Raw genomic sequence first — 14,922 nt, 5'->3', positions numbered from 1 at the left:
AGCAAGTGCCACTGTAGCCAGCTGGTGCCATCACGCAGGGTAGCAAAGATGGAGGGTGGTGGTCTCGAGGCTGCGCTTGTGCCTAGAAGGTGGCTGCTCTGAACCCCTGGCTCTTGTGTCTCTATTGTCTGGGCTGCAAAATTTGACCCTTTCTTTTCCAACCTGGGTCAAGTGTGGTCCAGTTTAGTCACTCCAGCTTTGGGAGAGAGGGCAGCCACAGATAAGAGAAACCAGATTTAGCTGCTTGGGGAACCACAAAGTAAACTAGGGCTTCTCTGTGGGAGGTTTAAATCTAGAAAACAGTTCTAATTGAGGCTATCGGTGAGGCTAAAACATGGGCAGGTGTCTTTTCCTCACCAGTACGCATCATCATCTATTTAGGGCTGTTGTAAGCAGGAACGCCCCCTGTGGTCAGGTCTGAGAGGCCCCTGCAGTGATTGTTGCCAGTACTTATTGTGGTGTTGGGACGATGAAGATGAAGACTAAGATGGTGTCAGCATGTGGCACCTTTTACGCACTGAAGGAAGAGCAGCACACATGCGAGCAGCATGGTGAGCCAGGCAGTTCAGCGGCAGGGGAAATGCTTTCTAATCAAGGCCTTGGAAAAACACAACCCACAATGGCCAAACTCAGAAATCATCTTCAGCACAAGGAGCCAGATGGTTTTTGTTTGGATCTATTGAAAGAAAACCCAAAGCAAAGAATTCTATTATGAATCAGCTCAGTCATGTGTTTCTTTACATAAAAGTAGAGTCCAAATTACATTTGGTGATTCTTTAAATAACACACATTTACTGCCGCTAATAGATGGAATTAAGTGCTGTAAGACAAGTCTACCAAATGTTTTTTCCCCACTTTTCTCAAATTAAGTCAAGATAAGTCAAGACTTTTCCCTGGATTTGCTCTGGAGCCTGGAGTTTGGCATGAGTTCCCGCTGTAATTGCTTCACCATGTTGCCACTCAGTTGCGCCGTCACCAAGACTGCAATAACATATGGAGCTCTTTATGTTTTTTTCTCTCTCTGACTTAAGTAAGCCCTACAAAACATCAAGGTTTGAAGAAACCCCACTGTTATCATCGCTGTTGTAGTCAAAAACATTTAGCTAACGCTGCCGTCCGTGTATTCCCCAACAGTTTCACTCTTCAGGTTGACGTAAGGTCTCTGGCTCAGTGACGGGATCCAAAGAGTTCTTGGAATTTTATAATAATATTGCTCCGTTCTGGGGATTCAAATGTAGATGTTTTGGTGTTACAGAGGACCTTTGAGCTTCAGTATACGTTATGAGATGCAAATGTAACTATTTTCCACCCCTGATGTATAGTGATGAGTCCCCTCATGCTGGTGTTGTGCTTTGCTCTCTTATTAGAAGCAGATATTTATGACTAACGATTAGCCAAGTCACCTCATAAAAACATGGTTGCTGGTCCTCTCAGCAGTCGATGTATGAAAAAGGTTCACTCCAGGTCCCTGGAATTAGCTGCACAAACAAGCTAATGCTTGTTAGAACTTCAGTGGGTTAAAGGAGAAGGATGTAGATGCAGAGAGCAGGTCTCTGATGTGGAGCACCTCAAGTCCAGGTCTAGTCTGTCATAACATGTTTCAGCTGAGTAAGAGGCTGTCATGTGACCAAAGCTCGATCTCTGTTGCCCTACCGATATCCTCTGTCTCTCTGAACTTCTCCATCAACCATTTATGCTTGACAGGTCCATCTTGCCTCCATTTTCTTTGATTGAGTCTTTTAAATCATTACGTATACTGTACATTTAACAGTCTATTGTGTCGCGTGCCCATAAACGAATTATTGTAAATTAGGTGGACAATTGAGGACTACAATTTAGTGCTTATTGAACTATTTCTATTCTCCCCATTTTCACACTCATCATAAATTATCCAAATTGTTAGATGTCCAGAGAAGCATCAAAAATCTCTGCCTGGAGTTAAAAAGGTAATTAAATGAGGCTCTTTGCAAGCCTGGCTGTGCACGTGGCTTTCCAGAGGATGAAAAATGACCTCACAATGATGTTAAATCTCCTTTGAAATAAACCCGAACCTGACTGGACAAATGTGTTCTCTGTTTTGTGTCCTGCTTCTTTTGTCTTGTAAAACAACAATGACAACAGTCGTTATAACTCCCGTGGGGGAAAAGTCCACAGTAAAAAGCTCCATAAAAGTTTCTCAGGTGAGGGAGGTTCTCCCTGCAGGCTTCCCCTCAGAGCTGACTCGACTCCTGGAGTCACACCAGTTAGCTAATTTTATCACAAAAGGGTGTCAGTGGTTCCTGTGACAAATGATCCCTTATCCTGAGAGCTGTTGTTTGTTGTTGCTGACTAATGTCCTGGCCACTCGCTCTTGTCTCGGGAGCTTTCAGCTGCCAGATGTCAGAGTGAGTGCAAACCCATGAAGAAGCGCTGGTTTTCTTAGCTCCTTGTGCAGGTGTCGTTTATCCTCCTGCAGGTTAAAGCTCTGCGTTACCTGAGAATGGACTTGTGGTGTCGGAGTCTTTGTGAGTGGCTGTGGAATCATCACTGTTGCTGTTTGGTTAATGTCTAGTCAACCACTGCACAGGTGGAGGAAAAGAAGCACACTGGAACATGAGCGACTATTTTATTTGATATTCAGGGTCGACACTCATGGCTACAGCCATCACTGATCCGATCTAATGAAGACAGACGTGTGGACTAACAGGGAGTCGGGGCTTTTCTTTTCCAGTATTCCTTCTCTTCTCTAAACGGTTTGACCTGACTGGCTGCTGGGGACTGATGAAAGTGACATGTGTTACTCTTGCGGCCACATGTTTATTTGACTTCCATACTTGCATTAAGTCCAAGTAAACATATCAGCTGGCCTCCGGGCTGCTCCCCCACCCCCACCCCGACTGTAGGGAGGAGAGCCAGAGCGATGTCCGTCACCGCTCCTGCCTGTTCAGGGATCTCAGATGTTTATATCTGCAGACAAATACTTTCATTTAATTGTTCTTTTGTCTTTTTAGCCTTCTTCATCGTTTTTACACTGTAAAACCGACTCCAACTGATTAAACTGTGGGCCGTATTAACCACCTTTCAATGCTTAAAATGCATGAAACTATTAAACACTGTCATTGTCTTGTCTTAATGAAATGAGCAAAAATATAACTGTCACTTGAGTTGCAAACAGGCCGCTGACAACAGGTTCAAATTGCACTGTTGGATGTTGCTACTGTGAGGTTCTAACCGAGCAACTTCTTTAAAATAACAACCATCTTCAGATTTATATTTATTTCCTGTGAAACATAAACGCTAAAAGAAGGGCCACTTCTTGGAAACCAGTGTGGGGATGTGGGGATGCAGTTGGTGGGACCTCCTGACCTCCTTCACAGCTGTTTCTTGTTAGTTCTTTAAAACAAATTCCCAGAGTGAGATGGTTTCCACACCGAATCCTGCCCCAAAGAAAGAGGCCAGACAAGGAGGGGTTTATTGGACCCCTTGTGTGCTTGTGCGTTCGTGCGTGTGTGTGTGCGTGCGCGTGTCAGCCTGTATATTAACAGCACACTCTCACTGTTTTATCTAATCTGGACAGATGACCTGGCAGCCTGCAGGTCTGCTCTTAAGATGTTCTGACCTGTGTTCCAAACACCTCCAGCAGCCAGCTGAGATCTTAAAAATCCTCCTTCTACTTTAAATGCAGCAAAAGCGTCGGGTCTTTACAGTCGCTTTGTGAGCGCTGACCTTTGGATTCAGCAGCTGCTGGATGCAAACAAATGAAGGTGGATTATACTGAGAAACGGGAATAAAATATACTCAGCCGTAGCTTCCAAATGTTTCTGACGGTTTACTCTCAGCCGTCACCAGACTTTTAAAATACTGCACCTGGTGTTCTCTCTAATGCAAACACACGTGAAGAGAAAGTTGAGGGATGCCCCCCCCCCCCACTGCACTTACTGTAGGTTTGAGATGCTATTACTGTCATGCAGGAACGGATGATATCAGTTGTTTATTTAATGAAATCATCATGTTCGTGGTTATTTTAAACCTCCTGACCTTAAATAACATCTGTGTCTTCGCTCTCCCAAAAGCTTGTGTATCATTCTTTAAAACCACAGACACATCTGAGGGACTCGGTGTAGCACTTTGATGGAGACCAGGTCCAGGAGATGCTCCCCAGCCTCCTGCGTGTCTCCCCGGAGGGTGGCTCACCTCGGGGTGACCCCCCCGGGCTGAGACAGCCTTAGATTGATGTGTGCTGCCTGCTTCTCCCACACTTGGTGAGCTGTTGTGGGCATTTCCTCTGACTCCTCCGTCTTTCCTTTCAAGTAAAAATAAAGGCCTGTTCACAAGTGGGGAGGGGGAATGCTGAACTTGCGCTGAGGATGCCGTCATGGGGCACTGAGGACGCTCTTTGTGTGGACCAGCAGCTTCTCTGTCAGCTGTGTTTGAGAGGTTAAAGGGCACAGACAAAGTCCTGAGATTCTGCTGCCAGAGCGGCGGCTGCTGCTTCCACACTTGATGCAGCAGGTAAAGTCGGACTGGAAGTAAAATTTGGATTTAATTAGCCTTCAGAGGAATTTGCAATCACAGCAAGTAACAGATCTGTATCAATCCCGGTGCATTAATTGCCCGCTCAGACCCACGTCTTTGCTCCAAAGAGGCCTGGCGATAAATCAGAGGCCTGCATGGGAAGCTGATTAGCCTGACACCTCATCAGTCTTCACAGAGGCCTGCAGCAAGGTTGAAGCTGTGAGCTGAGCTACCTGTGTGCTAGCACCCCACCTGGTAAAGGCCCAGTCCGGTAATGCGTGGTCCTTGTTAGGGAACGATCTCCAACAATTAGTGCATGTGCTGCAGCTCCTTGTGGCTGAGATGATGGATCACATGCGTGTCAGGTTCCTGGGCTGGACTCGGATACTGTTTGCCTAACTGAGGCGTGTAAATTTGACAGAGACAGAGAAGAGTGGCCAGCTGTGTCTGAGCCTGTAAACACGCTGCGACCGGAGCGGAAGAGCCCCGGCAGTTTAGCAACAGCCGCTGCGGGATGACACAGCACATCTGTGAGGTCCAGCGAGGATGGATGAGGGTGCCATGGCAACATGATGTAAACATGGGCATTAGGCTCTCAGAGTCCCAGACATGGATGGGCTCCTGCTTTCTGTCCTAATGCTGTCAGGTACACAGCGAGTCTGGGCCCCCTGTGGCGGTGTAAAAGTGGGCCCGTAATCCCATTTCATACGTCGCTCTGTTTTCACTGCTGAAGACGACCACGCCAGCCTTCCTCGGGAGTGTGTTTGATGTGTGCATTGCAACATATACAGACCTTCCAGGAGGTCACAGGAACTGATGAATTTCCGCTCAAACTATCTCATGTCATTACAGAGACCGCGGCCTAATCCACTTACCTTCTGCCCCAAATCCCCTCTATCAATAAAAAAGGCATCGTTTTCTCCTCCCTGGGGACTGTTAAAAGCAAAGAGTCACACTGTTAAGACCTTCTTTCATTGATGGCAGTGGTTCCGTGCTCTCCCGTAAGCCTCTAATCCCTCTGTCGCCATCACTCGCCCATTCATTGCCCTGGAGGAAGCAGTGACTTGCAGACTAAACCTGCAGGATTCATGTGATATGTGCCGTGTGAGATTCAAAGATTAAGCTAAGTCTTCACTTTTTACTAACCTCAAGCGCCACACTTGCTGCGCCGCGTTTGGTGCTTTCTCCTTTTCTCCAAACGTTGCACGTCGAGCTTGCTGGGAGTGAGCTGCAGAACAAATCAGTGTCTGTGTGTTTGTGAGTGTGTATGCATGCACATGAGCATTTGTGTATAGCTGTTGGCACGGAGCTGTGTAGTTAGGAGGCGGGCCAACTTTTTCTGCTGGAATTTCCTGTCTGAATTGAGCGCCCCCACCTCTCGGCTGCTCTTCTCTTTCTCTGTCTCGCTGCCCCCTCTCTCTCAAAACACAACAAAGGCTTTCTCTTTTTTTTCCTCTAGAATTATTCCTGGCCCGGCCTCCCAGGGCATTATTATTATCGTTGAGTACTTCCTCGAAGACATGAGCTCCACTCCACTCTCCACTTCACTGCTGCCCTGATCCGGCGCTTCATTTGGACATGATGAGGGAGCGCTTTTCCTCCGTCTTTTCCGAGTCACGAGACCCGAAGAGGGCTTTGTTAACACTGAACACCTGGCTTTGTCTTCAGAGAGAGATCAAACTGCAGCTTTAGGGTGCAAGCTAAGAAGGAGGAGAAGATGTGGGGCTCTAACCCCACCGCTTCACAGGATGTTTGCCATGTCTGGAGCTTCATTATAGGGGCAAGAGATGTATTTCAGTCTCAAAACAAACATGTTATGAGAGATCCGAACTGATACGGGGCCTCAAACTAAACCCACTGAAAGATTCCTGTGGCTTTTTCTTGTTATTATTTACATTAAAAAATGAATCAATAAACCCAATGCAAAAAAGGCTTTACAAACTTTTGAGTGAACTGATTATGTCATAGCGATGATGTGCATGTCGACCTGATGTGCTTGAACTTCAGAACACGTTTCCCTTTGACAGCATCAGAACAATAAAACAGGTTGGTAGAAAACAGTGATTTGTGCCATTGGCCACTTTTAGCAAGGCATTTAGGAGGCAGCATTAATTATTTCTAACATGCTAACTCCTCCTTTGTTGGCAGTATAAAAGACCACCACTATTGTACATTAAAGAGCTCATTGTTGGTACTTTAGTTCCGTGTGATTGAAGGTCTCGTGTGTCCGGCAGGTGGGACACAACAACTCAATTCTCTGGTTGCTACAGACCAAAGCCTGGAAGGAAAGAAACAATTGTGTTCAATTCTTAATCTGTGATGTTCACGTGGAAACCCAGATTTGATATTTATTGAAACTCGTTATGGTGATAGTCCAGCGAGACGCTGCGGCGTGTCTCTAGCTTCCACCACAGACTCTTTATACTGGTCGAGTCTTGTCGTCTGCTCCCTCCCACCGTCTCCGCCCGTGATGTGCCAGGCAGAGCAAGCGGTGGGGCACCTCTTGAACAAAGCCTGAACTTCTGGCTCCACTTGTGAAGATAAAGCTCAGACCTCTTTTTCCCAGCTCTCACTCCCGCTCGTTCATTTACTAGGCGCCTCATTTGGCTTTCCAGCGCACATGTTGACTCGGAGTTGGCCGCCTGTCCCCCACACAAAAGCAAGAGAGGCGTCGCTGGCTGTGATCCAGCGCGGCCATAGATCTCAGACAATCTGCGCTCATAGACACTGGCTGGACTTTACGACTCATTTTAGTGTCATTTAAAAATCGGAATTACAAATCTCTTTAGGAATTACACTGCAAAAACTAAAAACAAAGAAATATCTTATGTCTATCAATTAGCAGAGTGTCCACAGGGTTTTACCAATAACCAACCAAGTTCCGGTGTGGCGAAAGAAGAAGAAAGAAGAAAATAAACATTGTAGGGTGATTCTGGTCCTCAAAGGTCCCCCCAGGCGAACTGTCCTCACCCAGTCATGCTTAATCCCATCCTGACTGTGTACATGATGGTGCAACGTCACGATGATTACCTCAGTCACAGTAACAAAAGGCTCAACCGGGGTTAAGTAGCAGTAATGTCTGTCTTTGTATTCAGCCGAACCAAAGAACAACAGCCAGAGCTGCGCTGGAGCCCGTGGGCACAGAGTCCTGTTGCACCTTGTTTTCAGGGAGTCCGGAGGCTTCCTGTGTCAGCTGCGAGAAAAGTGGATGTGGAGACTTATTTTGGAATGTGGGCCTCCATTTCTTAAGCAGTTAACTGTTAACTGATATTTACATTTTTAAACGGCATTGCTTTAGTGTGTAAGTCAGGCTCCAGCCTTTCCCTCAGTCATTTGTTTAAGCACATGTCCTTGAATCTCAAGAAAGGCTTTGTTTCCATGCACATGGCAACACGCTCTGAGGTGGAGATAATAATGTGATAATAATGTGTACAGGTTGTACCTGACAAATCAAGTTGATCAGGTGTATCAGCCGTGAAAAGATGTGCCCGATTACCCCCCGGCCCCCGTTCTACACAAAGACAGAGATAACGATCTGATCTTGGTGAGCTTTGACCTTTACCTTTGGTCCCTGCTCCCAGGTCAGGCCAGGTGTTCTGGACTGTGCAGCCAAAGCAGCCTAATAATCAACCCAGGGGATGTTCTTTGTTCTGTGTTCTTTGTCCGTTCTCAGCTCCCCTGCACCAGAACATTAAAACCTCAGACTGAGATGTGGAGACTTTCTGTCTGTTTCAGTCAGGACAGTAAAGTCTCGCGCTCAGCGGGTTATCCTGACAGTAATTAATGAAGATCAGCTGTGTTGTCCTAACAAGACTTTCCTCAAGCGTCAGATCATTTATGACAGGAAACGGTGGATTTGTACATTCTTTGTCAGGCATAAAAACACATTCATTGTTGTGTGAAGCCTGTGTTGAATAAAGAGAGCCATTAATGAACACACCGTTTTCTGGGTAAAAACCACAGATGGGTAGAAAGCCTCAATTAATGGTGCATTTTGGGAACTTGTAAAATGCTGAGATTACTTCTCATGCTGTGCTTCACCGGCTTTTAAGCTAGAATAATAAGTCGTCTTACTTTCCACCTGAAATCTGTGCTATGCTAGAGAACAGCAACAGAACCTTTGTCTCCACCTAACAGGGATTCATTGTGCCTCAGCTTTTGTCTTTGTGGTGCTTTGACATTTCAGGTATTTATGGGATGGAAATGACCAGTTATTGCTCATGCTGATCTTCACGGCTGATCCAAAGAGCGTGTGTGTGTTTGATTCATTGGTGCTGAAATGCTAAAAAGGATTTCCACAACTCGCCCACATTTAACACTCACTGTAGTTTCCAACTTGATCCCGACTGTCTGTCCTTCTGTTCTGCACAGGTGCCCATCATCTCTTCCCCACGTTTCACACGCCAATACCTATCGATGTGAGACACCATGAGGGGCGGTACCATTACGAGCCACACCCACTCCATCCCATGCACGGGTAGGTATTGTTGCTTATGAACGGTTGGTTGGAGAACTCATTCTGGTCCTCGTTATTGCAAAAAGTATTACAGTGATTATTCACTTTAAAAAAATCATTATTCTGCAAGTTATGGTACAAAAAAATGTTTTTCTAATCCAGAAAAATAGCATTACAGTCATTTTCCGCTCCTTTCAGAGTTCTAAGTGTGATTGTTCCTTTAAGAACTGTCGTATTTAAATGTCTTTCACAACAACCTTCAGTTGGAATCATAATTTTTATTTATTTGTTTTTTAAGTACTACTTAGTGAACCAAATTTAAATATATAAACGTCAGAGCAGATGAAGCCAGATGAGCCACACATGCACACTGCTCTTTTGGTTCCTTGCTCTCTCCAGTTTTTAAAAAATAAAGAACTCTTCTAAAAAATACAAGACATAATTCTAACTTTGGTAATAGTTTATTCTTTCATCCACTCGCAGGTCACTAATGTTCATCTTAAATATCGGTGGACACAGAAATGTAACATTTAAATTCAGTAAGATCAGGTGATACGCTGTGGAAGCAGAGCTATTGATCACCTGTAAACCAGAGAGAGAGTGTGTGTGTGTGTGTGGGGGGGGGGCATGGCTTCACCTTAATGTGATTAATGTGATGTGACTGACAGAGAACTCCCACTAATTCATCAAGATCTCAGCACGCCGCTCTCTTCAATAGTCTGCAACCCAGAAAAATGTAACGGGGTTGTTGGGGGGTGAGAAGAGTTGGGGGGGGGTTGTTAGGGGCTGATGGCAGCAACCTGTCTGATTCTTTTCTATATCAGGATTTCATATCCGCCTCGGGGGCTCGTAATGTAACAGTGGCTGCAGCTCATCTTAGCGTTTAAGGAGAGTCCATCCGCCCCCAAGCTGTGAGTCCCTCGTCTAAAACTGGATTTCTAACTGGCTAAAAATAAACCCAGTTGACTCTCAGAGTTCACACAAGTCGACGGGTGACATCGCCTTGTGTGAACTCTTCAACATTTCTAAATATTTGCTCTATGCTTTCATGATTGCAAACTTCCGTCTGTGGTCTCCTCTGTCTCCTCGCCTTTTCACAAAGTTCACAAACAGAGGAACCATATCTGAGCGTCCTCTGGAACACATTAGGAAGAGTCTCTTGTGGGGTGACAGTAAATTTTAAAATTGCAGATTGCACTTATGTTCTGTTTGGTGCACTTTGTGGAGTCAGGCATCTTCTGCACAAACCCACAAACCGGGAGAGACGGTCACCATGCCAGCATGTTTGACCAGCTAATTAGTATCTGAAATCCAGTCTTCCGTTCCCAGAACCTCAACGACGATGCAGCGGATGCAAAAAGCAGGTCGTCCGCTCTTTCCGCAAACCGTATTTATGCTTTTTGGGAAGCTGTCGGGGGGAGAAATTGCAGCACTGAAAAGCTGAAATATGCCCAAGGTTTTTGTGTGGCAGAGCCGCGGCCTCCACCGCCCCTGTACACAAACAGATGTGGTCACGCTCACCCGGCAATCAGCCCGTTCAAGGACCACAGCCCCACAACGCGGAATGTGTTGATTAAATACAGTTTACAGATCATCCCTTTTGGGTTGATGTTTCTTTTCCCTCCATTGTTTTGGTTTGGCAAAGCGAAGAATGGGGGATGAGAATTGAGGGTGGGAGGTAAGGGGCCATGCTTCGACCAGTCAGGCGATTGGTTGTCGGTGGTTTTGACAGGCATGCTGTTATCCTGTGTTTCTGCTCTTTAGCTGCAGCCTGCGGCTCATCGGCCCAGCTAATGTTTGACTTTGGGTGCTTCTTAGACTTGCAGCCAGGAATGTGCTGCTCAAAAGACAAGAGAGCCATCCGTCAGACGGCTGCAAATCAATAGACTGAAGATTTCACGGTTTATTGTGCGGTCTCAAAGTCATTTTCTTGCACTTTAAAAACACTCAGTGGAATTTGGCAGCAATGAATAATTACTGTCTGCCTAATCTTCCCTCATTTAAGTATATTATCCCATCATCGGCGTGCCACCCCCTCCTTTTTAGCCAGTCTTTGCTCTGTTGGATACAGTATCAAGTTGTCTAAATCCTCAGTACCCTCAACAGGAACCAAAAACCACTACGGCAGGATCTTAGCACATCCGCTGTGGGACCATGATCCATCTTGATCATGTCGGCTGCACAGAAGCCCAGAGGGGAGAGTGTCCCGTCATAATTCATCCCACCTCACGGCAATAGGGACCAACACTTGTTGGGCTGCCAGGAAGAAGAAGAGGAAGTTTAAAAATAGATAGTGTGGCTTAAATGGATGGACCAGGTCACCTCTGGTCCCTCCTCCTGCCTCTGATCAGGAATATGCAGCGGTGCTGATGGGTATAAGATCTGGAATTCCTAAATCAGATCAACTCTGATTTTAGGATGAAACTGACAATATTGATGCTAATTTGCAACTGTGAACGTTGTTTGGTGATGAGTCCTGATGTTGGCCTTTATTACACCCAAGTGTAGAAAATAAGATGAGCAGTAATTACACCACGCTCTGCCCCTGCCTGCAATCAAACATACATGCGCTGTGGAATGCACTGACTCACAGGGTCGCTCATATTCTCAACAAGCTGTGCCATGTCCAAATCACTTTTTCTCACAGCATAGCCTTAACAATGGGACAACAGAGAGAGCGTGTAATCACAGTAGACAACTCGCACAAAAACAGCAATTACCTTGTTGAAAGTGTGTCATCTACTGACTCGCATTGGCATCCTATCCTGCATCAATCCCTTTTACTCCACAATCACTCATCCTTCCGCACACCTGCCTCTTTTATTCAAGTCTACAAAGTTGACATTTTGGACCTTTAAGTGTATTTCTAAATGGTATTCAGCCAAAGAGTTGTAGTATGATGGGAGTCTCTAGATGGTAGTGCTGATGAAGACATAGCTGAGGCCTCTGGAAAACACAAAGTCTTCAAGTAACATCTTGTCAGAGAAGGGTGGATCCACGAGGCATCAGTAATCATACCTGCCAGGTGGGACAGTTATTTGCAGCCTCCTGTCAGGCGACACCACAAATTTCACCTTATTAGCAGGGCCTCAAACCCACTCCTGGTTATTTTGAGTGATTTACTGGAGCTGGAGTGAGATGTGTGTCGAGCCACTGGTCCGTTGATGGTAATCGGTCCAAAGTCTACTATTGCAAACTGGTTTAAGAGAATTGTTGGCATTTTTCTGAATGAGGAGCGTGTTTTTGCACCACAAAGCAGACAGGTGATCTTGCAGTGCCTATTCGGAGTGAGAGAACACATTCGGAGCGGCTCTTTTGTGCCTCACCTGGATAAAGGTTCGCGCTTTTCCCATTAGATTCTTTGGGACCTGAGGGAAAAGAAGCTTTTGGTGGATCCCCACATTAGCATTAGCTTCGGCAGAGTTTAGATCTTACGTCAAGTGCTTCAGTCTGTGCCAGTATTTAGTAGTAAGTATAACCTACTTGTTCCATTTGGCTGTAGTTAATCCACTGTGACATCCTCACCTGCTCAGGTGTTTTTAATATCCGTCCAGGAAACATATTAAACTTGTCAAATTATGTTTTAGCTGCAGATAAAACACCGTGAAGACCAGAAAGTGATTGCATTAAGGGACATTTTGATTGGAAAGAGAGCAGCACTGTTGCAGGCTTACCCAGGTATCCCTCAGTGAAGCACTAATCTGTAGAGGTGCTGCCAACGTCTCTGTGTGCTGCTTAGAGGCGGTCTGATGCAAGCGTGTTTTTGTGTATGGAGCGTCTGTTTCTTCTCACTTCTCCTCTCCTGGCCAGAACAGTGGGCCCTTTATGGATGCTTGTAGGGGGGAGCAGGCCTGATGGCAGATAGTTGGCCCTCAGACAAGGCTAGCAGTCTGCAGGCACTTACTGGAAATGGAACAAGGGCCGCGGCCCTCTGTAGGATGGCTTGGTAGGAGTCGGTCAGCAGAGTCCGCCAGCAGGTTGCTGTCTGCAGACCTGGGTAGGTTGGCAAGGGAGCCACTCTTGCTAGAGCCACCTACTGTCACCCAGTGTGGCTGCAAGACCAGCGTTAAAAATGTGGCACCTATTTGGAGTCTTTCAGAGATGTTAATGCCAAAATAAAATAGAAATGGACCCAGATGTCAAGAGGCTGACATCTGGAAGGTAATCAGCAGAACTTGTTTTGAGTCATTGCATGTGGTGAGTGACTGAAGAAAATATGTTTGAGCTCCGATTCATTCTCACCAATACATATGAGGATTCTTGGTTTAACTATGTTAAACTACCTCTACTTCTCTGGCTACTTGATCCTTTCATTGGGGATATCAGAGCAGTGCATTCAAAACGTTTTACTTCCCTTTATCTCCTCAGTCCACTGGTCCAAACAGCCCTACGGCCTAAAATGTGGGCAGGTTATACATTTGGGAGTCGACCTCTGAAAGAGACTTCCACGCCGGTGGGTAAATGTTGACACCTGAATAGACCCAGGATTTAAAAAAACCTGTGCTAGCTACAGTCTTTTTGGTGTGTTTTTACACTTCTGTTCTCTGCTGCTTCTGAGTGTTAGAAATAGATACAAACCACAAGAGAGACAGGCTGGGCAGTGTTCCATCCACTCTTGATCAGATTTGTTGGGGAGAACAGGCAGGGAGCTAATCAACACTCACTCGCTGTATTACTGCCTCATCCTCTGAGTTCTGACAGTACTGAAGGGGGGACATCCTTCTCACCTTGTTCTCATCGTTAGCATCAGTTATCTTCTGAGAGGTCTCTTATTGCCTTAGTATATACATAACAAATCCAGGTGAAGCTAAAAGGGTTAAGGCAGGGTTACCCAGACACAGTCCAGCTGGGATTTCTGTCCTACCCGGTGCACAAGCTTTCACATGGGATTCCACTTTGGAAGTGTTTTTTGCCTGGTAAGACAGAAAACCTGGCTGGATTATGAGGACAGGGCCTGGACACCCCTAGGTTATGGTGTTGTGTGTGTGATTGTGTGTGTGAGTGTATTTTGTTTGAGGCTTGAATGTCATAGTTTTGGACTTCCTTTAAGACTTAATATAAATATGTGAGTTTTACAGAGAATATCTTGGTTCCCTGTGTTCCATAAACTCTTTGTAAGGTGCACAGACACGATGTGTACACAGCACACAGCCAAGGATTAAAACCACACATGTAAACAGGCATGCGTGTTAAAAATACCCGTTCAACTGTAAAAGTGTCAACTTTAAAGCCTTTGCTGCGAGGCTGTCGTAAAGGCAGCTTTAGCCCAGCGGTTGTGGTGCACGTTGGTGTCAGTGTGGTCATTTTTCTCACTTTTACTGCTCAAATGTTCAAATGAAAGTGGAAGAAAGATGTGTACATGGTTCTGTTGTTGACAGGAAACAGCACTACCTACCGAGCTACTCACGGTACTCATACTCTTTGTATCAGGCCGGTGTTTACGTGCACTCCTGACCGTGCATGGAGTCAACTTTCTACTCAATTCTGCACCCACTTTTTTCTTATTCAAAGGGCCCTTTAATACACCAAACTGTCTCCTTATACATATGTAACGTTCTTAAATACATTGTGTTCTTTATCGTATGTGTTTACATCACCTGGCCTTTACAACCTGGACCTTGGGACACAGACTCACATCCAAGATTCCCATCAGGAAATATGCAGACAAACCAGCAGATCAGCTCAGCCAGCCACATTTCTGCTGATGACCCACAAGAGGAATAAGAAACACAAAATGCTAAATGTGTCTGGAAACAGAAAATAAATCACTGCCTATTTACACAACCAGAGTAGTTATTTCCTATCATTCGTTTACATTTTAACCAGATCATTCGGTCTTCGCCTTGTAAGTCGTCCTGCTTCTTGATGCCCTCAGTGACAGGTGCAACAGGTCGCTCCATCAGAACCGGAGCATACGAGGTCACCGTAACCACGCGGTGTGCTGCTAGCTGAGCTGGGTCCCTCAGGACTAT

General features: G+C 45.7%; 1 protein-coding gene across 1 annotated transcript in view; it reads left to right on the top strand.

Annotated features, from left to right (window-relative positions):
- gli2a (GLI family zinc finger 2a) overlaps positions 1–14,922 on the top strand; it is a 55,504-nt gene that overhangs the window by 19,931 nt on the left and 20,651 nt on the right. The window contains exon 3 of the mRNA XM_003962136.3: positions 8,866–8,971. Within this exon, the coding sequence (XP_003962185.2) occupies positions 8,866–8,971 (106 nt within the window). The remainder of the gene's footprint in view (positions 1–8,865; positions 8,972–14,922) is intronic.

Source organism: Takifugu rubripes, chromosome 1 (genome assembly GCF_901000725.2).
Source record: "Takifugu rubripes chromosome 1, fTakRub1.2, whole genome shotgun sequence".
Taxonomy (NCBI): domain Eukaryota; kingdom Metazoa; phylum Chordata; class Actinopteri; order Tetraodontiformes; family Tetraodontidae; genus Takifugu; species Takifugu rubripes.
The sequence above is the reverse complement of the archived record's forward strand: the minus strand, read 5'-3'. Positions and strand labels throughout refer to the sequence as shown.